The sequence below is a fragment of the Vicia villosa genome, linkage group LG1 (assembly GCF_029867415.1).
Source record: "Vicia villosa cultivar HV-30 ecotype Madison, WI linkage group LG1, Vvil1.0, whole genome shotgun sequence".
NCBI classification, from domain to species: Eukaryota; Viridiplantae; Streptophyta; class Magnoliopsida; order Fabales; family Fabaceae; genus Vicia; species Vicia villosa.
The window spans coordinates 238,634,107-238,655,650 of record NC_081180.1 but is presented as its reverse complement, the minus strand read 5'-3'; the positions used below and the strand labels follow the sequence as shown (position 1 = coordinate 238,655,650).

Sequence of the window (21,544 nt, the reverse complement as noted above, 5' to 3'; positions counted from 1 at the left end):
TTCACAATAACCTATTGTGTCAATTATGTACTAACTAATTCTCATCACAGTATTACCTTTATAAATAACCAAAGAATTGATATTCCAAGTCTTTTTGAAGATATAGGAAAAATTTATCATCCAAATAAAAATGAAATAACTGAGCTCGGAACTTTTATGAGTAAATCAAAATTCTTAGAACTGGAAAAAAATCAAATACCAAATCCACTTAAATATTATGATACTGAAAAAATTAAAGAAAGTGATATTGATAAATTATCAAACCAAGTAAAGGACTTAACAACCTATTTAAAGAACCGGTTATAATTTTAAAATAAAATGAATATTGCTGAATTTAGTATAAAGGAAAAAGAAAAGAAAATAATTATTAAAATAAAAAATATGGTTATAATTTATTTTGATAATATTGACAATAAAGAAAAATATTTTTATGAAAAAATAAGAAGTATTTGAAAATTTAATTTACCAAATGACATAAAAACAAAAATATGTAAAGAATATGGAAAATTATGTGGACAAGCTATACTTTTGAAAATGAAATAGATTATGCAATAGAGTGTGATTTAAGAGATATAGATTATATTTTATTAGCTAAAAGTATGTATGATAATGAATTTATAATAGATTTAGATTTAATAGAAAATGATGAAATTTGGGACTATTTAGATGATGATTAAATTAATAAAATTAAAATTATTTCACAAAATAATAAGGGTATCAACATTTTTTGTATCAGAGCACTAAGATTCAAATTATTTAAATTTTTTTATAAAAAACGTGAAAAACAAAAATTTATTTTAAAACTAGATAATGAGTATAGTTAATGAAAGATTGCGAATTATATAATTAAATAGTTTAATTAAAAGAACAACAGGTCACGTAAAAATATTATATGATAGACTAGATTATTATTTAATAATAGGAGTTGATTTTGAAATTCAAAGAATTACAAAACACCTTTTTAGAATATGAAAATAAATTAGATTTTTACAAAGCAAGGTTAAAAGAATTAAATGAATATAAAAATATCCGTCACTGAGATTTGCGACTAAAGAATTAGAGACCAAAGTTAAAATTCGGTCAGTAAAAACAGTCACTATCATGACTTATTTTAGCTGTGTTAGTGGTGTTCTTGCACTCTTGGCTTTATTTCATGACCATTGTTGAGGCATAATAAATATGGCTGTTGCCTAGCTAAGTCAGTGGCCGAGTCTCTTGTTCCTGTAGTTGCTGTCCAACTGTGGTAGTGGTTGTCCAACAATAATTATGAACTTCCTAAAGAACTTTAAACATAATTGGATCATAACTTTCATGTTTGAAGAAATTTGAATTGACATAGTTGTATGTGTTATTTGTACATGAGTGGTCCTTGAGTGAGTTGTTTAGAGTTATGAATGCAACTTTAATTAACGTAATGTATGAAAAATTGATGCGCGAGAATCAATTGTCAAACAGATTCCATTTCGTGTTAAGGATCCAGATTCAGTAAGATATCACTTAGTGGGAGATTCATGGCCAACAGTACAGAAAGCTTGTATCTTTTACCGTATAATACTATTCCTGTAGGGTTAGTACTTCATTCTAAGTTCATTCTAATCTTTGTATCTTTTGTGTTGAAAATTTCAATCTAAATTTTTGTTTTAATTTATAGATGTCACTGATTGTTGGTTGCTATTGATCCTTTCAAAGAAGTGGTGTATTATCTGAATTCGGTAGATGGTGATTGGACAAATTATCCAGATATGAAGTTAATGATTAATACGTAAGTGAGATTGTTCTAAATATTCGTGTGTATTTGTATATTTAATTATTTTTGTGAGATTGTTCTAAATATTTGTTTTTATTTTGTTAGATCAATACAAGTATTCGGCCCTCAAAGAGAAACTCGAGTATCACGGTTTAGATCAAGCAACATTATATGGATCAAAGTGGAGGTACATTAATTTTCACAATTTTGCTAATAATAGTGATGCTACTTGATAAAACAAGACAACTATGCATTCTTATTTTTTTCTATGCAGTGTGCTCGTCAGCGTAACAGTAAAGATTGCGGATACTTTGTTATGAGGTATATGAAAGAAATCCTTCATTTTAATCGAATAGAGATTCCAATCACAGTATGAATTTATAACTTAGGATTTATTTTAATATTTATCGGATATTTCATATAATTTATTACTTTGAACTAAATCATGCATATTATGTTTTGTTATGTAGTACTTTGATGAATACAAGTGTGCTCATTACACGAAAAATCAATTGGAAGAAATCAAGGAGGAATTGTGTGAATACTTTATTGAGAAAATAATCATATAAGGTATTGTAAGTTGTAAAGTGTTATGAAAAATTTGGTTTAATTGTGTTGGAGCCAAGTTAGTTTAATTGACCGTGTTGTTCTGTTGATACCTTGCAGGACCTTTAATTTTGTTGGAGCCAAGTTAGTTTAATTGACCGTGTTGTTCTGTTTATACCTTGAAAGACCAGGACCGTCCGCTCGTCGAATTTTGACGATTTCAGACTGATTTTGATAGGGCTGATTTAGTTATTGTTAGGGTTGATTTAGTTATCGTTAGGGATGACTTTGTTATTGTTAGGGCTGATTTTGGTTCTGTTGCAAACATGTGAATTGAATTATAATGGTGTATATATTTTGGTATATAATGGTATATAATTCCTTTTTTTGTACATAATGGCTTCTTTGTTGAAATAAAAGCTCGTTGAAATGTAAGGCTTAAATTACATAAAAAATGCTTAAAATGTCATTTTTTACGAGAAGCAAAGAAAACTTTTTTTTTAGGAAAAGCGCTGCCTATAGTACACAAAAGAAAGCGCTTTTTCCTGGAAAAGCGCTGCCTAAAGATGCCAACAGAAAGCATAAAAGGCTAGACAAAGCGTTGTTAAAGGCCTACTTTAGAAAGCACTTTTCCAGGAAAAAGCGCAGCTACAGACCTATTTTAGAAAGCGCTTTTCAAGGAAAAGCGCTGCCTAAAGTATACATAAGGCAGCGCCTTTGCGTTAAAAAAATGTTGTTTATACCTACAGTAGCGCCACCATAGGCAGCGCTTTTAAGCGCTGTTAAAGGCCAAAAAAGCGCCTTCTTTTCCCTTTTTTGGCATAGTGGTTTATTTGAACTATGGCTGGTGGATTGATTATATATGCAAACTTGTAGCAAGAGATGTTTGTACTGATTATTATCTTGTGTTGTACAAGAAGATTATGTGAATCGTTTCACACAATAATGTGGATGGGTGAGAAAAGCTACTATTATAGAAAGAAGCTGCCAGCGGTAAGTCACAATGTCGATGTTATGGAACTGCCCAAATGACGGTTAATGTACAGTATAGAGTGTCTTACTTGATACAAGTGATTGTTTCAAACCCGAATAAAGAAGCAGATAATCAAGCCATTGAGGCGGCTAGAGCTGAGGCTTCTAGAGCACGTGAAGAGGCTGCATTTGCTAATGCATGTGCACACAAAGCTATAGTTGAGACTGTAGATTTGAAAATACAATTTGAAGAATTTCATAAACAGATGTGGGCTTTGCAGTCGGGTCCGGCAGGTCCTTCCATTACTCATTCTAGTGTCGATCCTAATACTTATGGCCATTATGATGATGACTCTAATAATGAGTTAGTGGATCTAGAGGAAACGAGTGATGAATGTTGAGTCATATGCATTGTCTTTTTCCTATTTTTAGAACTTGTTCAAATATGGTGGATTTTCACAAGTTTTATATTTTGTGTTGGTATTTTAATGTAACTTTGATATATTTATATAGCAATATTGTGGATGGACACAAGTTTGGTGTATTGTGTCAATATTTTGATGTAACTTTGGCGTCTAAATTAATGTAGCAATATTGTGGATTTACACAGGTTTGTTATCTTGTGTTGAAATTTTGATGCGATAATAATACATTAATGAATAGTTTGAAATTATAAACAGGTTTTGAAAAATTTCATGTACCAAATAAATTTGGGTTTAAACAGGTTTAAATCAAAAAAGTAATAAAAAAAAGAAACTAGTGTCGGCTATTAGTGACGCTACAACATATAGTTATAGGTTATAACGATTATAAAAATTGACGCTAAAATGAAAAATAGAAAATTTATGAAATCATTAGCGTCGGTTATTTGCATTGCTACAATACACAGTTGTAGATATGTAGCATTTAACAAAGCTGACGCTACCTCAATAAAGCCAACATTAGTGTCTCTCATAACCGTTACTAACTGGCCAAAGCTATACTAGACTGCTGCTCTTCACCGACGCTAACACATTGAAGAGAATGTCTAAGTGTTGCTTTTAACGCAAGTATATAAATGTTATCGTCGATAATAGTCGATGCTACATTGAAAAAGTATAATATAACGTCAGTTTTGTATTTTAGCGTTGCTCTAGCGTTTACCAGACCGACACTAACTGTAACAACGACCCGTATTTATGCTTTGATTCCACCTTTAGGGTGTCTGCCACTAAACTGATGCTAAGTTTCCGCTAACACGGTGTAGTGTCGGAATTTGGCCTTTTAGCGAAGGCTTTTGGCCGACCCTAAAACACAGTTTTCTTGTAGTGACTTCATTTGTTTACGTTATGACACTCTGAGATCCTCTTGTAGTGACTTCCCATGAAATTGCTAATCATTTAATGCATTACAACCTATATCCATTTCTTTTGCATTTTCCAAACGACTACCACCATTTTATAGTATTATTTTATCATATTTCCAACCAGACATGTCTACTCAAGTCATATATTGTGAGTTGTTCAAGACCAAAATTGTTCATTTGGGTTAGACTCAACAAACGCAACTTTTTCCATAGCACAACCATCTTCCTTTTTTACTCCTTTAAACTCAAACTTCATCTGTCTTTTAAACCACAGGCTCAGTGGTTTAATGACGTTGTAGTTGGTGCCGGGCTTGGAGGGTTATGCATGATCGGATATAGTACCAACAGCCACGACATGCAAGGGGCAATTGTTGAAAGGTGGCACAAATTGACTTTGTCTTTCCACCTTCCTGTTGGGGAGTTGACGATCACCCTACATGACGTGGTCTGTCTTCTCCATATGCCGGTCAGAGGGAGGTTACCAGACCATTCTCAGATACAGAGGGTTAAGGCCATAAAGTGGATGGTGGACTATCTAGGTATGGACCCAAACATGAAAGATTATGAGTGAAGAGCGATGAGTGGGGCGCATATCTGGTTCTCCAGCTTGAAAGATCTTTATGAGAACTAGTTGGTGGCGGCAATGGAGTTCGAGTAGGAGGGTGACAGGCTTTTTGTTGAGTATCATCATAGTTGCGCTCTGTGGTGTTTGTTCCTGTTCTTGGTAGGCATTGCACTCTTTGTGGACAAAAGTGCAACCTACGTCGACATGACTTATCTCCGGTACTTTATTGATCTGACTACAGTTCACGAGTGGAACTGGGGGGCCGCCATTCTAGTATACCTATACCAGAAGCTGAATGAAGCCTCCAACTAGAAGACCAGACAGTTAACTGGCTCTTCCACACTCCTTACGGTACGTTTCTTTTTAATTATTTCACATTTAATTATGGCTCATATTTATTTTTAACATATTATCGTATTTGCGTTTTAGAGCTGGATCATCTCTTATTTCCATTCCATCCACGCCCATTGATGCCATGCCCAAGGCAGCGCGATATTTCCTCTAGAGGGGGAATCATAAAGTGGGGCCATATCATGTATACCATACTGCTCACGACGACATCTAGTGGACGCCCTTCACTAATTACGGTAATATTGTCCCATTTGAACGAATCACATTATATTCTGGATGGTTGGCATATGGGACCAACACCATGGTCAGGTATCTATCAGAGTCATGCATGAGACAGTTTGGACGTGTGCAGATGATACTGAGGTCTCCGTTTGAGGTTGCTTCTGACACTGTTACCCGTTACGACCTCACTGCTATATTTGAGGATTGGGCACATCATTTGGTTCTTGAGGATTATCGGCGTATGGTGGCCACCCCGAGCTGGCACTCTCTAGAGGCAGTTGCCATTATGGAGAGGATGGTCGGTGACTCAGCCGGTGCAGCAGCATATAGAAGGTAGAGGAGGTCCTAGAGAGTTAGGATAAGGCATACTCAGTAGTAGTTGCCTATTTATGTTTTATTCATGACATTTTTTTGGGTTTTAATATTTTTACATTTTTGAGTTATTTGAACAACTACCATTGATTAATATAGCCGTGTTTATTCTAGTTTACGTGTTATTTGATTCTGTTTTGCAATTTTGTTGAATAATGTAAAATATGGAATTTATAATTCAGATATGCGTATCTGAAACTGGTCCTCGGGTGTTTTTGGATATGCATTTCTGAAATATTAAAAAATATTTTAAAAGGGATTATTTCGGAGATGCATCTCCAAGGGGCATTTTGGAGTTTTCGATAGGGTTTTCACCTTATATGGATGTACACAGAAATTTTCTTATTGTTTTTTTTTTGTGTAAGCAAGGATATATTAATATAGAGAACTAAGGTTCTCAAAACCTGTTTACACAAGAACGGGAAAGACCCGCAAAAGAGAAATTACAAATCAATTAGACTTATGAAGATATAACAAAGGATCTTTGTTAAATTCATAAAAACTACAAATGGAAAGAGTAATTTCTCCTCTAAAACTCCATTTCCAAATCAAAGCTTTTATACTCCAAACTGTATTATTCACATTCCAAAATTCATTTTTGAAAATTCTAGTAACTCACACACGATATCGTACTGGATGTTATGACATCCACAATTACACAGAACAAAATGATAAAACAGAAGTGCATAAAAACAGTAAAGAACACATCAAATTGTTCACCCAGTTCGGTATACAACAATACCTACTCTGGGGGCTACCAAGCCAGGGAGGGAATCCAATATAAGCAGAATTAATTCGGAGTTAAACTCCCCCGTTTACAACTCCTCACTTAAGACCTACCCAATGTAATTCCAATCTATTCCTAGACCTGAGTATCTCCACTCACTCCCCCTCAATCACAGCAGTGATTACAAACAAATATTAAACAAATTAGAGAGAAGACACACTTCAAAAACACACCTTGATCTGCTTAAAAGCTTCAATCAAGAGACACATGCTCGTGCTTAAAAGCTTAGAGTGAGAAAGTACATAAACCTCAAATACACCCTACTCTAGAGCAATCATCTACGTGATAATTGCTTGAATCACAAGTAACAATAAAAACACACACGGTGGAAACATAAAGAGTATTGTGATCTTCACGCTTAAAAACTCTGCCTCTAAAAGTAGGATTTGCAGTCTTCTTATAGTCAGCAGGCAGCAGGACTTGGGCCATGGGCCTTCCACACATAAATTAGGTATAACCAAGTTAACCTAATTTCCACATCATCAGGGTGTTCTCATAAGCTGTAATCCGAGATATTTTAGCACAAATCATACAACACACAATATATAGTTTCCTAAATAGTAGCCTGAGATAAATAAATAAACATCATAACTAAAAGGTAACAGCTACTGTTGTCAGACAAAGATGTCATGACATCGAGCATGACATTCAACAAAAACATGTACTAGCTCAACCATATGATCCTTCACAATTCCACACACATACAACAGGAATGTTTTACCACAAAATGCACCCAATTTCAAAACATCTACAATCTCCCCCTTTGGCAAATTTTTGGCTAAAACAACCTGTCACCACATTATCAGAGATTCTTTGCAGCAGATAAAAAACAAACACATCATATAACTAGAGCACACATCACACTTGCAGGAGTAGCTAATACAACTTACCATATTATACCATCACACATATCTGCTACAAGCATAAACTCCCTCCAGAATAAAACCAAAACACATTTTTGGCTAAAACAAAAACAAAAACAGATTAGGTGACCTGTCTGGGATGACATAACACTTACTCCCCCTTTTTAACAGAAATGTTGCCAAAGCATCCTTGAAATAGAACAAAACAAAACAAAACAACAAACTAGAACAAATCACCATACACAACTGCTTCAACCTTCAGACTCAGAGCTGCTGAGTACAACATCGTCATCAGTGCCATCATCAGGACTGGCTTCTTTTTCAGTCTCGCTATCTAATTCATCATCCTCTTCACCCTGTTCAGCCATATCACTTTCAGCAGTCTCAGCTCCTTCATCCGTCTCAAGGGAGCTGATCAATTTTTCAAGAGCCAGTTTTCTGGACTCTAGCTCCTTACATGTTTCTCTGAGTATTGCAATCATAGCAGCTTTACTTGTAGTTATGCTGTCTTTGGATGTTCCAGCTGATGTTGTGACAACGTCAGGAATATTTGTTCCTTGAAAGAGCTTATGATGAAAGAGTAAATGACTTTCTCTTTTGCACACAAAATCTTTGTCATTCAGGATATTAGGAAATTGATTCAAGATGATTCCACAAATAAGGGAAGGGAAGGCAATGGGGCCTTTAACACTATAGCTACCAGCATGCTTTAAATTTTGCTCAAAAATATAAGTTCCATAGTCAACTTTGGTCTTAGTACCAATAGCAAAGATGAATTTACCTAAGATATCAGAAATTGTAGACTTGTGTTGAGTTGGCACCCAGTTCGCAGCTCCAATCCTGTGAAGTATAGCATACTTCACACTTAGCTTGCTAGCATTCAGCTTACCTTTGACAGGCCATGTCTTTACTTGTCAAGCAGTAATTACTTTGCACATTTGATTATTAGATACTTCTAGCTCCGGTTGAGCTTCATTAGATCTTTCCAGAAATTTGTTGATCACAGAGGGGGAGAAATTAACACATTTTCCCCTGACAAACACTTTTAAGTAATCCTTAGCTTTCTTATTGCCACAATCTTCATGTAAGTTCACAATGAACTCCTTCACAAGGACTTCATAACACTTAGAGAATTGAGTCACAGTTTTTATCAGTCCAGCTTCATGAATGAGATTCACAATCTCCTCACACTCAAGAGCATTCTGAGCAAGCTCCCCTTCTAAGGCCAATCTTTTCTGATAAACAAATTTCCATCTGAGTAAACTGGATGGATAGTGAAAAGAAATATTATCAATAGGTACTTCAGGTACACTAGTAGCAAGTTTGCTAGTAGAGACCTTCTTCTTGGGATGGATGTCATTGACATTCACAGCAACATCAGAATCTGACTCATTCTCAGCAATGATTCTAGCCTTTATCTTCTTAGGCACCACTTTGCTCCATGATTTTTTGGGTCCAACAGAAGTGGGCTTAGCCACGGCTTGCTTCCCTTTCCTCCTTATAAGCCTTTTTTCTATGCTTGGATTGATAGAAGCAACCAAGTCATCATTAGAGAGATCATCAAGGTTGATGACTTTATCAGCTTGGGTTTTCTCAGGTTCTTTTTCTTCAGTTTGACCATCTTCAGTGTGCATCTCATCCTTATCACCAGACACATTACTAGGTACCTTTTCATTGTACACAGCAACAATAGGGACCTCAATGTGATCATTATCAATAATAGCATCGTCCTTACCAACAGTCTCTTCCACATCATCATTCTTATTATTGTCATCCACATGCACATCCATATTCACAACATCATTTCTATTGACAGCATCATCAACATCTTTATCAACAACGTTTTCTTCATTAACATTCGTATTCCTATCATCATATGCTTGGACAGAGTTACCAGCATTTTCAATAACATGCGTATTGTCATATTACTCAGGAAGCACATAATTTAAAGGAACAGAGATCCCAGGTATAACATTATTCTCATTTAGGATATGGGTAACAATTTTAGCAATGGCATTGTGACCATACCTAGAGCCTTCTTTAGATAATTCTTCCCTAGAGGGAGGAACGGACGATTGAGAAGTCTGATTAGAATTTGGCTTTTTAGGTCTCCTTGCTGTCTCTTTGGTTTTTCGTGCATGCGATGTCCTTGGCCTTTTTGCCACAAGATCGTATGGAATCACCATCTGTAAAGGGGTGACCTCAAGAATCACATTAGGGTTAATGGGGACATCCGTAGCGTCTTGAGCATGAGTAGAGGAAGCGGACACTTTCGACGGAGATTGTGGGTTTGGCTGCTGAGACATTGAGGAAGACTTTGGAGGCGATAGAGAGATCTTGTTGTTTTTGTTGTTGGAGGCGAGATGTGAGAAGTGCAAGAGACTAAACAAGTAAGTATGGTAGTGAGTTGAGAAGTTTAAAGGAAATGATTGCACTAGGAGAGGGAAATTTAAATTTTTACCAATCCTAAAATCTGAACTATTTTTCTTGTTCAAAAAGTAATTCCCAACGAACTGTAATTGCTATAATTCCTCATAGAGGTAAATACCCAATCTCTTTTTCAAGATTTCAAATTGAGTAGCATTTAGTGCTTTAGTAAAGATATCAGCAATTTGTAGTTCAGTGGCCCCATGCTCCAGAGTAACTACTTTGTTATTCACAATGTCTCTTAGGAGGTGGTGTATAGTGTCCATATGCTTGGTTCTGATGAGATGAGTAGGATTCTTTAACATATTAATACCACTAAGATTGTAATAGTGCAATGTCATGACATCCCGAGTGACATTGTACTCAGACAACATTTGTTTTTCTGACATCTCACTAAGAACTGTATCATCCACAAATATCCGAGTAATCATGAGTTTTTCACCTTCATTCTTCACAGAGAAGGTTTTGACTATCTCTCCTTCCTTGTAACCATTTCTAGCCATCCTTTCGTACCAAGTTCTAGATGCTTGATATGGTCTTCTTCTTTTAACACTTCTTATTTTGCCTCTAGAGATCTTTGTATTTGAGACAGAACTTGAATACTCAATCTCATCACTTAGTTCGAGGTGAGATGGCTCTGCTTTAGAAATATTTCTTTGTTGATAGATCATCCTTTTGGTAAGTGCATGGGCTTCAGGACATGTGGACTTCAAATGACCTATCCTGCCACATTGATAGCATCTCTTATATGAGAGACATGTGCTCCTTTCTTGATATTTTCTTTTATGTTGGATCTTTTGATTAGGCATCATCTGCTCCATCAAGTAAGTCTAGTTTCTTACTTCTAAATTTCTGTTATGTGATTTATTCAGCAACTTTCGTTCCAGAGCCTCAATGTTTGAACGGAGACTTGCATTTTCCTCTTGTAGGAGAGTATAGGTATTTCTATACTCCAACACTCTTGCACATAGTCTTTCATTCCATAGATAGGTTTCAGAGAGAGTAGTAGCAAGTTCACTGGCAGTGAGTTTGCTATCAAAATGTCTCTTTATCAGATTCATCCATATCTTCAACAACATTTTTTATCACTTTTTTGACTGATCTTTCTTGATTATTGTCCTCAATCTCTACTTTGGTCATAAAGGGGTCAGAGGAGTATTTAGAGATTCTAGGCTCCCATAAGTAATAGTTTCCTTTAGACCTAGAGCCCTTCATGACTTCCTTATGTTCTTCATTTGTGACGATACATTCCTTCTTGGTGAATTTGACATTGAAGCCTTGGTCACATAGTTGACTGATGCTGGTTAGATTTACAGTCAGTCCTTTTACAAGAAGAACATTGTCCAGATTAGGAGCTTCAGGATATTCCAGTGTTTCAATCCCTTGGATTTATCCTTTTTCTCCATCACCAAACTGGCATGTGGACTTCAGGTTTTGGCCTCTTGAGTCCTAAGATGGATTCTGATCTGCCCACATATCCTATTCAAAACATGTCTCCTAATCTTTGTCCAGCTTGCAAGATTTCTTCTAGGGAGTCAGTTCCAGAATTCAGGATTCTGATAGATTTTGACATTTGATCAAGCTTGGAGTTCAACATGTTATTTTCACCATTGAGTGAGTATATGGTTACAAGATATTCTTTCTTTTCAGTTTCCAATTCCTTTATGAGCTTCTTTTACTTCTCCAATTGTTTACACACTTCAGCACTCTTGACATATAGCTCTTTGTATGAGGCTGCAAGCTCATCAAAGGTCAGTTCATCTTCACTGGAATCATCATTAGATGCACAAACACTCGTTAGTGCTATGATGTGTTGTGTCGTTTCTTCTTCAGACTCACTCTCAGAATCTCCATCAGACCAAGTGATAGTTAGCCCTTTCTTTTGCTCTTTAAGATGGGTGGAACATTCGGCTCTAATGTGACCATAGCCTTCACATCCATGGCACTGAATCCCTTTGCCTTCATGAGTTATTTTGAGAATATCCCACACATCTTTGGCCAGATCACAGTGCTGCACAAGTCTGAGTATATTTTTGTCTATTCCATTGAACAGCGCATTTATAGTCTTGGAGTTTCCCAAAGCCAGTTCTTCCTCATTCTTGTCCATAGTACCAGAATTTGATTTCCCTAGATCTCACCCAGATGTAAACAGGCAGGGTGCCTGCTCTGATGTCAATTAAAAATTCTAGTAACTCACACGCGATGTCGTACTGGATGTAATGACATCCATAATTACACAGAACAAAATGATAAAACAGAAGTGCATAAAAACAGTAAAGAACACAGCAAATTGTTCACCCAGTTCGGTATACAACAATACCTACTCTGGGGGCTACCAAGCCAGAGAGGGAGTCCAATATAAGCAGAATTAATTCGGAGTTAAACCCCCCGTTAACAACTCCTCACTTAAGACCTACCCAATGTAATTCCAATCTATTCCTAGACCTGAGTATCTCCACTCACTCCCCCTCAATCACAACAGTGATTACAAACAAACATTAAACAAATTAAAGAGAAGACACACTTTAAAAATACACCTTGACCTGCTTAAAAGCTTCAATCAAGAGACACACACTCGTGCTTAAAAGCTTAGAGTGAGAATGTACGTAAACCTCAAATATACCCTACTCCAGAGCAATCATCTACGTGATAATTGCTTAGATCACAAGTAACAATAAAAACACACACGGTGGAAACACACAGAGTATTATGATCTTCACGCTTAAAAACTCTGCCTCTGAAAGTAGGATTTGCAGTCTTCTTATAGTCAGCAGGCAGCAGGACTTGGGCCATGGGCCTTCCACACATAAATTAGGGTTAACCAAGTTAACCTAATTTCCACATCATCAGGGTGTTCTCATAAGCTGTAATCCGAGATATTTTAGCACAAATCATACAACACACAATATATAGTTTCCTAAATAGTATCCTGAGATAAATAAGGAAACATTATAACTAAAGAGTAACAACTACTGTTGTCAGACACAAATGTCATGACATCGAGCATGACATCCAACGAAAACCTGTACTAGCTCAACCATATGATCCTACACAATTCCACACTCATACAAAAGGAATGTTTTACCATAAAATGCAGCCAATTTCAAAACATCTACAATTTCTAAAGCATATACTATTCCTAGTTAACTAAAGGAACCAAATAGTAGCTAACCAAATCACTCATATTTTTCCTCCTTTCACCTTCTTTTTTTTTACAAAAAAGGGACCAACCCATGAAGCTTGAAAAAAAATCTTCTTCCATCTCACACTCCTCCTTACCTATCCAAACCGCCACCTCCCTCCACACCAACTCCACCATATTACACTTGAAGAAAGAATGTTCCCTTCTTTCTGGATCAATACCGCAAAAAATACATTTGGTATTTTCCAAGGATAAAGCTATATTCCTATGTACTAATATATCCTTGGTTGGTAGCCTAATCACAAAAAGCCTTCAACCAAATGCTTTAATTTTGAAAGGGACTTCCATCTTTCAAATCAAGGCTAAAGCATTATCATTTTTATTTGGAGGGCCATACGGAATATTCCTATCCGCATAATGTCTATAACAAGAAGCAACGGAGAAAGACCCATCCTTCGTAAGGTCCCAAAAAATGCCATCCTTTACATCTAAAACCATCATGCACCCACCAATGAAATTACTAAAAGAATCAAAAGTCGATCTAAGTAATGGATCAGTTAGATGAAATAAATTTATATCGCAATTTCCCCACTTCCAAACACCATTCTCCCATCCTCCCATTCCCGCCACCGTCACATTTTTCAAACAAGAAACCAAATATAAATCCGGATATTTCTCTTTCAAAGAAACCTCGTCGCTCCATCTCGCTTCCCAAAACGGAGTCGTATAACCATTACAAACCTTAAAACGGCAATTTGAAACCAAAGGGTCGTTATTCACATTCTTCCCAATCAACAAAAGATCCTTCCACCATATAGAAGAAGAAGAAGTAGATTAAGAGGATATAGAATTAATAGGAAACATACCTCCACAAAAGCTCTTTGTAACAACGTCACCATATCGAGCTTTCAACATAATGTACCAAACCGAATCACTACCTTATAAGATCCTTCACCTCCACTTGTTAACGAGGGCAGAATTAAAATTCAAGATATTCTTGATACCGAGTCCTCCTTTTTCAAGAGGAAGGCACACATCCTTCCATCTCACCCAATGAATCCTTCTCTTATTTTCCTCCACCCCACCTCCGCAAAGGAAGTTACTTTGCATTCTTATTGTATTGAACTGCACATTTTCATCCACTTGAAGATATTATTGTTGGCCCGTGAAGATATTTATGTGGTATGCTATGCCAAATATGAATATGAATATAACTATCACTTATATTTTTTCTTATCACTTCCGAATATCAACCATTACAATACCAATAACAACATTTTTTCTTATCTTCTTGCAACCACTCTCACAATTAAAAAATTAAAGTGACTGAAATTCTTCTTCACACTCCCATGATTTATTCCTATAACAAAGATCAAGATCATCCACTTATAATTAGTGATAATTAGTGGATGGAAAGATGTTTAGGCGTTCTACAATTTACCAGCTAATGTTGTTGTGTAGTCGGATATTATGGTAACAACAATTTCAGAATCAATAGTTTTAAACAATTGTTCAATCTCGAACAATTATCCCGTTATCACATTAGATTTCTCTACCACAAAGACAATTTTTCATTTGAAATTGCTCTAATACCTATTAGTGTGGGACTACCAAAATTAGTTGAGTTTCTCTATCTTTTCTCCTTTAGATTAAATCTATTTATTTTTTTCTAACTTGACTAAACTAATTTCACTATTATTTAATAGAAGTTGTAGGTAGACTTTGCAACAATTTTAAAAGATTATGACTATCACTTTCTTATGTTATGTGGTGATAACGGAAAGACAAATATACTTACATTGTTGAACGTTACCGCACTAAATTAGCATACGACAAGAGAAATTTCTGTGAATCCGATATATTCAAATCTTGTGACAGAATTCAATTTAAATTTGATGTTACTTCGACAAACAAAAAATATCATATATATAAAGTTAATTATTTCTAATTTCTCATTGTAATACAATTAATAATAAATTTCTTTAATGGATCTTCGTTATCATTATCATTTTTTCCGGCTAACCACTACAACATCGCAAGACGTAAAATATATCTCAACAAATTAAATTCCAATGTAATTTTATTCTCGAATAACAACTTTACTATTGAAACCAATAATTTTTATATCATTATTATTTGATAATGTATTTAGCATTCTTTTTTAAAATATTCTTTTAATTGTCAATTATTATTTTAAATGCATTTAATTATAACTATTTTTTGGTTTTCGTTATTTCTATTTTTTAAACTTTATGTTTAGCACACTTCTTTTGTTTTTTTTACCTCTATTAATTAATACGAGATTATAAATTTTTCCGTATTCATTTGTTTTCTTTACAAAAACTTTTAATTTAATTATTCATTTTATTTTTTTAATTTGCAAATAATTGATCACAATTCAACATACCACATCAGTACTCGTAAAAACGCATAAATATCTCACTAGTTTCATTCATATGATTGCTTGCTCTAACTATTTGTAAATTTATTTTCACACCGTGAAAACTGTTATATAATATGATTGAGGAGTTCTTTTCAATGCTAAAAAAAACATTTTGCTAAAAGCAATAAAGTAATTTGCTAGTCTAAGGAGAGGAACATGCAAGTTTAAAAGTTTGAATGCTACAGTGACATTTCAACCAACTCATTACAAGCATTTGGTGATGCACATTTAATGTGAATGAAGTGGTTTAAGGGGTTATAGTTGTGACTATTAACCTATATATTCCAAAAAAATTGTGACTATTAATTATGATGTTATTTCTATCAATTCAAATTCATATAGGTTTTATATCTAACAAGCCAATGTATGAATTATAAAATTTTAGTTACTTATAACTCACTTGCTCATTTGCATGTGCAGAATAATTACAAACTATATATCAGAACTCTCATTTGCATGTGCAAAATAATTACAAGCTGTATATCAGAACTCTCTGTTTGAAAATAAAGTATTGAGAAAGTCTTTCGAAGGAACATTCTGAATATGTTCGTTGTACGAAACTTGAAATACTACCATCTTAAATTAAGAGAATTTCTTTGGCCACCTCCTTACCTTCTAGTCCACCTCTGATGAAAAACCCAGAATACCCCTGACTTCGGAAATGCATTTCCGAAATACAAGAAAAAGGTGTTTTCGGAGATGCATCTCCGAAAGCGCCTTTTTTTTAAAAAAAATTGACTTATTTCGAAAATGCACTTCCGAAAACACCATTTTGGAAGTTCATTTCCGAAATACTGCGCGTTTTGCAGATTAAGCAAAACAGCCCCCTCCCCCTAATCATTTACCCTAATCTTCTTCCAAACTCACACCCCAAGAGATTTTTGTGCAAACCAGTTCCAAGCTACCTCAAAGGCTCCATCTACTTGCTCTATTACATTCAAAAGTCCTCAAATCCATTCAATCGGTAAGCATTTTGATTTTAAGATCTATGATTAAAATGTATATTAGGGTGTTTACAAATAGCAAAAAATGTATTAGGTTAGGTTTATACTGATATTTAGGATGTTTAGAATGTGTAAACATAGGTTTGATGTTTGGTTTAGGGGTCTGCCATGGAAGTTGCAGAAAACTTCCTCGCAGGGGTTTTTCGGAAGTTCATTTCCGAAAACACCTCCATCCCAGTTTTCGGAAATGAACTTCCGAACTGTATCAGAATTTCAATTATTTTTGTTTCTTCTTTTGTCTCGCATATTAATTGATCTCAATTGTTTACAGGAACATGTCAGGCAACCAACCAACACGCATCAGACAGGGGAGAGAGTCTCAGACTGCGTCGGCTAGACACGAGCGGGCGGCGGCGCAGCTGGCGTCGACCCAGGGACGGGGGCAGGGCCGGGGACGCCGTGTGCGAGTTCCCGTGGACGTGGGAGAGGGTACATCTGCTTCAGGATCTAGGAGTCGGCTGGCTCGGGTATCTTCTTCCCGCCAGCGAGAGGAGGATGAGGAGGAGGAGGAGGAGGAGGTGCCAGTGCCATACCACGAGCCGGAGGGTGTACCGGATGTTGACCCTCCTGCCGGGGAGGAGGATGAGCAGGAGGGTGGCTATCCGGGAGGGCCCTTTGACACTTCCGTGCTGATTCACTACCACGATCACGTCGCTCGGCGGATCTGGGAGGGAGAGGTATTTTTTTTAATTTAACCGTTTATTTGTCACCATTTTTTATAATCTAACCGTTTATTTGTCGCTTATTTAATATATGTCCGCTTATTTAATATATGTCGCTTATTTGTTTTTTTTTTTGTAACAGGAGAGAGAGCCGCTGAAAATGGTCAACCACGCCCGCAAGATTTTCGGTCTGTTTAAACCAGCAGCTGAGTGGTTTAACGACCATGTGCGAGGTTCAGGGCTCAGCGGGCTCTGCATGACGGGGTACACCACGATCAGCACCGGCATGCAGGGGGCATTTGTGGAGCGCTGGCACAAGGAGACGTCCTCTTTCCACTTGCCGGTTGGGGAGATGACGATCACCTTGCACGACGTGCAGTGTCTTCTCCACCTGCCGATTAGGGGGCCGCTGTTGACCCACTCCAAGATCCAGAGGGTGGAGGCCATTGAGTGGATGATGCTCTACTTGGGCATGGAGCACGAGGTTGCTCACTATGAGTGCGTCACGACTTCTGGGCCTCATGTCCGGTTCACCACACTGAGCACTTATTTTGAGCACCACCTGGACGCGGCTGCCGAGGCTGAGGGTGTGGGTAACGAGCTGTTCACAGAGTATCACCGCGGCTGCGCTCTCCGGTGCTGGTACATGCATGTGGTAGGCGCTGCATGCTTTGTGGATAAGAGTGCCAGGTACGTCGACGTGACCTACCTCCGCTACTTCATGGACCTGGATACCGTTCACCAGTGGAACTGGGGGGCAGCTACTCCGGCATATCTCTACCAGAAGCTGAATGAGGCCTCCAACTGGAGGACGAGGCAGTTGGTCGGATCCTGCACACTGCTTACGATACGTTTTATTTTAATACATTATCGTATTTATTTATTTATTTATTTATGTTTCGTATTTATTTTTAATACATTATCGTGTTTCTGTTTCAGAGCTGGATCATCTCCTACTTCTCCCGCATCCACGGCTTTCACATCGATCCTGCGTACGTGGACGCCATGCCCAGGGCCGCCAGATACGCTCTCCAGAGGGGGAACGATGCGGTGGGACCATATCGTCTGTACTTGGACCGCACGATGCACGACGACGTCACCTGGAGGCCGTTCGTCGACTACGCTCAGATTGTCCCCTTTGACGGCATTGCTCTATATTCAGGCTGGTTGGCATGCGGGACCGGCATCATGGTCCGGTATCTCCCTGAGCGGTGCATGCGTCAGTTCGGATTCGTGCAGCGGATACCCAGGTCACCCTTTGAGGCAGCTCCCGACACAGTGACCCGAGTGCAGCTCACTGCCATATGGGAGGACTGGCAGCATCATGTGGTACCGCAGGAGTACCGTCTCACTCGGGTCACACAGGACTGGCACAGTGAGGAGGGGTACGTCACATGGTTCTACCGGGTGTCCCATCCTCTACTGAGACCCGACGTTCCCGGCGCTCCTAGGCCAGCACATGAGGAGATCCTAGAGAACCAGCAGGCCGAGGATTGAAGGATAGAAAAACACTTAGAAAGGGGGGGTTTGAATAAGTGTACTCTTAAAAACTTGAACGATAAAAATAAATTGCACAGTTATTTTTATCCTGGTTCGTTGTTAACTAAACTACTCCAGTCCACCCCCGCGGAGTGATTTACCTCACATGAGGATTTAATCCACTAATCGCAACAGATTACAATGGTTTTCCACTTAGTCCGCGACTAAGTCTTCCAGAGTATCCTGATCACAACCTGATCACTCCAGGAACAACTGCTTAGACACAAGCTAAGACTTTCTTAGAGTATCCCGACCACCACGTGATCACTCTAATTACAACTGCTTAGACACAAGCTAAGACTTCCTAGAGTATCCTGATCAACACTTGATCACTCTAGTTACTTACAAATTAATGTAATCAATTCTAAGAGTATTACAATGTTTCTTAAAAGCTATAATCACAACAGTGATATTTCTCTTAACGTTTAAGCTTAATCTCACTAATATATTACAACAGCAATGTAGTGAGCTTTGATGAAGATGAAGTTTCTGAGCTTTGAATTGAACAGCGTTTCAGCAAGTTAATATTCACAGAATTTGGTTCAGAGTTGTTCACCTTGCTTCTCATCAGAACTTCATATTTATAGGCGTTTGAGAAGATGACCGTTGAACGCATTTAATGCTTTGCGTGTTCCGTACAGCTTTGCATTTAATGTTTCACGCTTTTGTCAACTACCTCGAGCCTTGTTCACGCTGTGTCTACTGACGTTGCCTTTAATAGCTTCCAACGTTCCTTTTGTCAGTCAGCGTAGCCTGCCACCTGTACTTTCTTCTGATCTGATGTTTGAATATAATATTTGAATATCATCAGAGTCAAACAGCTTGGTGCATAGCATCTTCTTGTCTTCTGACCTTGAAGTGCTTCTGAGCGTGATACCATGAGAACTTCAGTGCTTCTGCTTCTGACCTCAAGTTCTTCTGATGCTTTCATAGACCATGTTCTGATTCTACCTTGACCATCTTCTGATGTCTTGCCAGACCATGTTCTGATATTGCATGCTGAACCTTCTGAGACAAAGCTTCTGAGCGCTGATTTGTGCATACTCTTTATATATTTCCTGAAATGGAAATTGCAATGTATTAGAGTACCACATTATCTCACACAAAATTCATATCCTTGTTATCATCAAAACTAAGAATATTGATCAGAACAAATCTTGTTCTAACAAGGATGACCACGCCATTGATCTCCTGCCGATCTGCCAGCGGATAGAGATGCTTGGGCGGGACGCCTTGGATCGGGGTGTCGTTCTTCAGGGCGGTCCAGATGCAGTCGCCGTGATGGAGACGATCGTCACTGATGCGGGCCGTGCGGCGGGGTACAGGCGGCAGAGGAGGGCTCAGGGTGAGAGGGTTAGGCACACCCAGTAGTGGTCGGGTGGTCGGGTTTATTTATTTTTTGTTTTCGGATTGTATATTACGCACACTATTACTATTTGATTCGGCTTGTATATATTATTTGCATTTTATTTATCGTATTGGTATTTTCTGTTTATATGTCGCTTATTTTATTTGGCGTTTGCGTTTAATTAAAATGCGAGACTGTTTAAGAAAAAACATAAAAAAAAAAACACAGTTTCTGCATAATTCGGAAATGAACTTCCGAATTCACCCATGAGGTGTTTTCGGAAGTTCCTCTCCGAAGACACCCCCCATGAGATGTTTTCGGAGATGCACTTCCGAATTATGGAAATCTTTTTAAAAAAAAAAGCGCTTCGGAAGTTCATTTCCGAAGCAGGGGTATTTTCGGATTTTCGCTGGGGGTGACCCCCATAGGGAGGTGGCTAAAGAAATTTTCTAAATTAATAGGCTTATGGGATCGACATCTTCTTCTGAAACAAATGAAAGAATAAAAGAAATGCAAGAAGATATTGATGCACTTAAAGAACAGAATAAAAAAAATTGATAAATTGATGGAGCGAAATTGCATTATTAAATAAAAGAAATAGGCTACGAAAAAGGAAATTGCACTCTTAATGCAAATGCAAAATTAGTAAAAGACATGTATATTATTTTAATACATCATTTTTTTCCGGGATCATACTTAGAATCATTCGAAGATGGTAGATCTTCATCTGAGTCTAGCTACCAAATTAAAAAAATCAAACATAACAAATGATTAATTAAACTTTGCTATAATCTAATTATAGTATGACTTTCCTATGTACTATGTAATAAGATAAAATTAGAATTTAATATGCTTTCGATTTATTGTATTATATGATATGTAACTTGTATGCTTATTATGATAGTATATATTTGTACTTTCATTTTATTAGAAAGTTATAGATATTTCTGAACATATTTATGTCAGTTTATCATTGTTTAAAAGTAAAATAAAAAGTTAAAGAAAAAAATTAAAATTATTACAAAAAATAAAAATTTAACAAAAAAAGATAAAAAAGATTACCAAAAATAAAAAATTAGAATAATAAAAATTATTTATTTATAATAAACATTAATTAATAATAGTTTAAACTGTTGCTAAAACTATAAAAAAATAAATAATTAGTATCTCTATAAACTGTTACAGAATATATTATGTTAGGTATTTTGA

At 36.8% G+C, this 21,544-nt stretch overlaps 1 protein-coding gene and 1 long non-coding RNA gene across 2 annotated transcripts; one reads left to right on the top strand and one right to left on the bottom strand.

Annotated features, from left to right (window-relative positions):
• The first annotated feature begins 1,453 nt into the window (after positions 1-1,453).
• Positions 1,454-2,687, top strand: LOC131624181 (uncharacterized). Its single transcript, XR_009290485.1, has 6 exons — positions 1,454-1,567; positions 1,652-1,762; positions 1,853-1,934; positions 2,022-2,068; positions 2,218-2,317; positions 2,414-2,687. It is a non-coding gene; the product is annotated as an uncharacterized LOC131624181 (long non-coding RNA).
• Positions 2,688-8,684: 5,997 nt separating this feature from the next.
• LOC131597221 (uncharacterized) lies at positions 8,685-10,076 on the bottom strand. Its single transcript, XM_058869934.1, has 2 exons — positions 9,700-10,076; positions 8,685-9,636 (listed from the first exon to the last, which is right to left on the bottom strand). The coding sequence occupies exons 1-2, from the start codon at positions 10,074-10,076 to the stop codon at positions 8,685-8,687; spliced, it is 1,329 nt and encodes a 442-aa protein (XP_058725917.1).
• Between the last annotated feature and the right edge of the window lie 11,468 nt (positions 10,077-21,544).

What these genes read in the sequence shown, in the direction of transcription:
- LOC131597221 (XM_058869934.1), bottom strand. Translation starts at nt 10,076, where the DNA reads ATGTCTCAGCAGCCAAACCCACAATCTCCGTCGAAAGTGTCCGCTTCC. An exon ending in TTAAATTATGTGCTTCCTGA is followed by an intron (nt 9,637 to 9,699) that starts GTAATATGACAA and finishes ATATGATGATAG; the next exon opens with GAATACGAATGTTAATGAAG.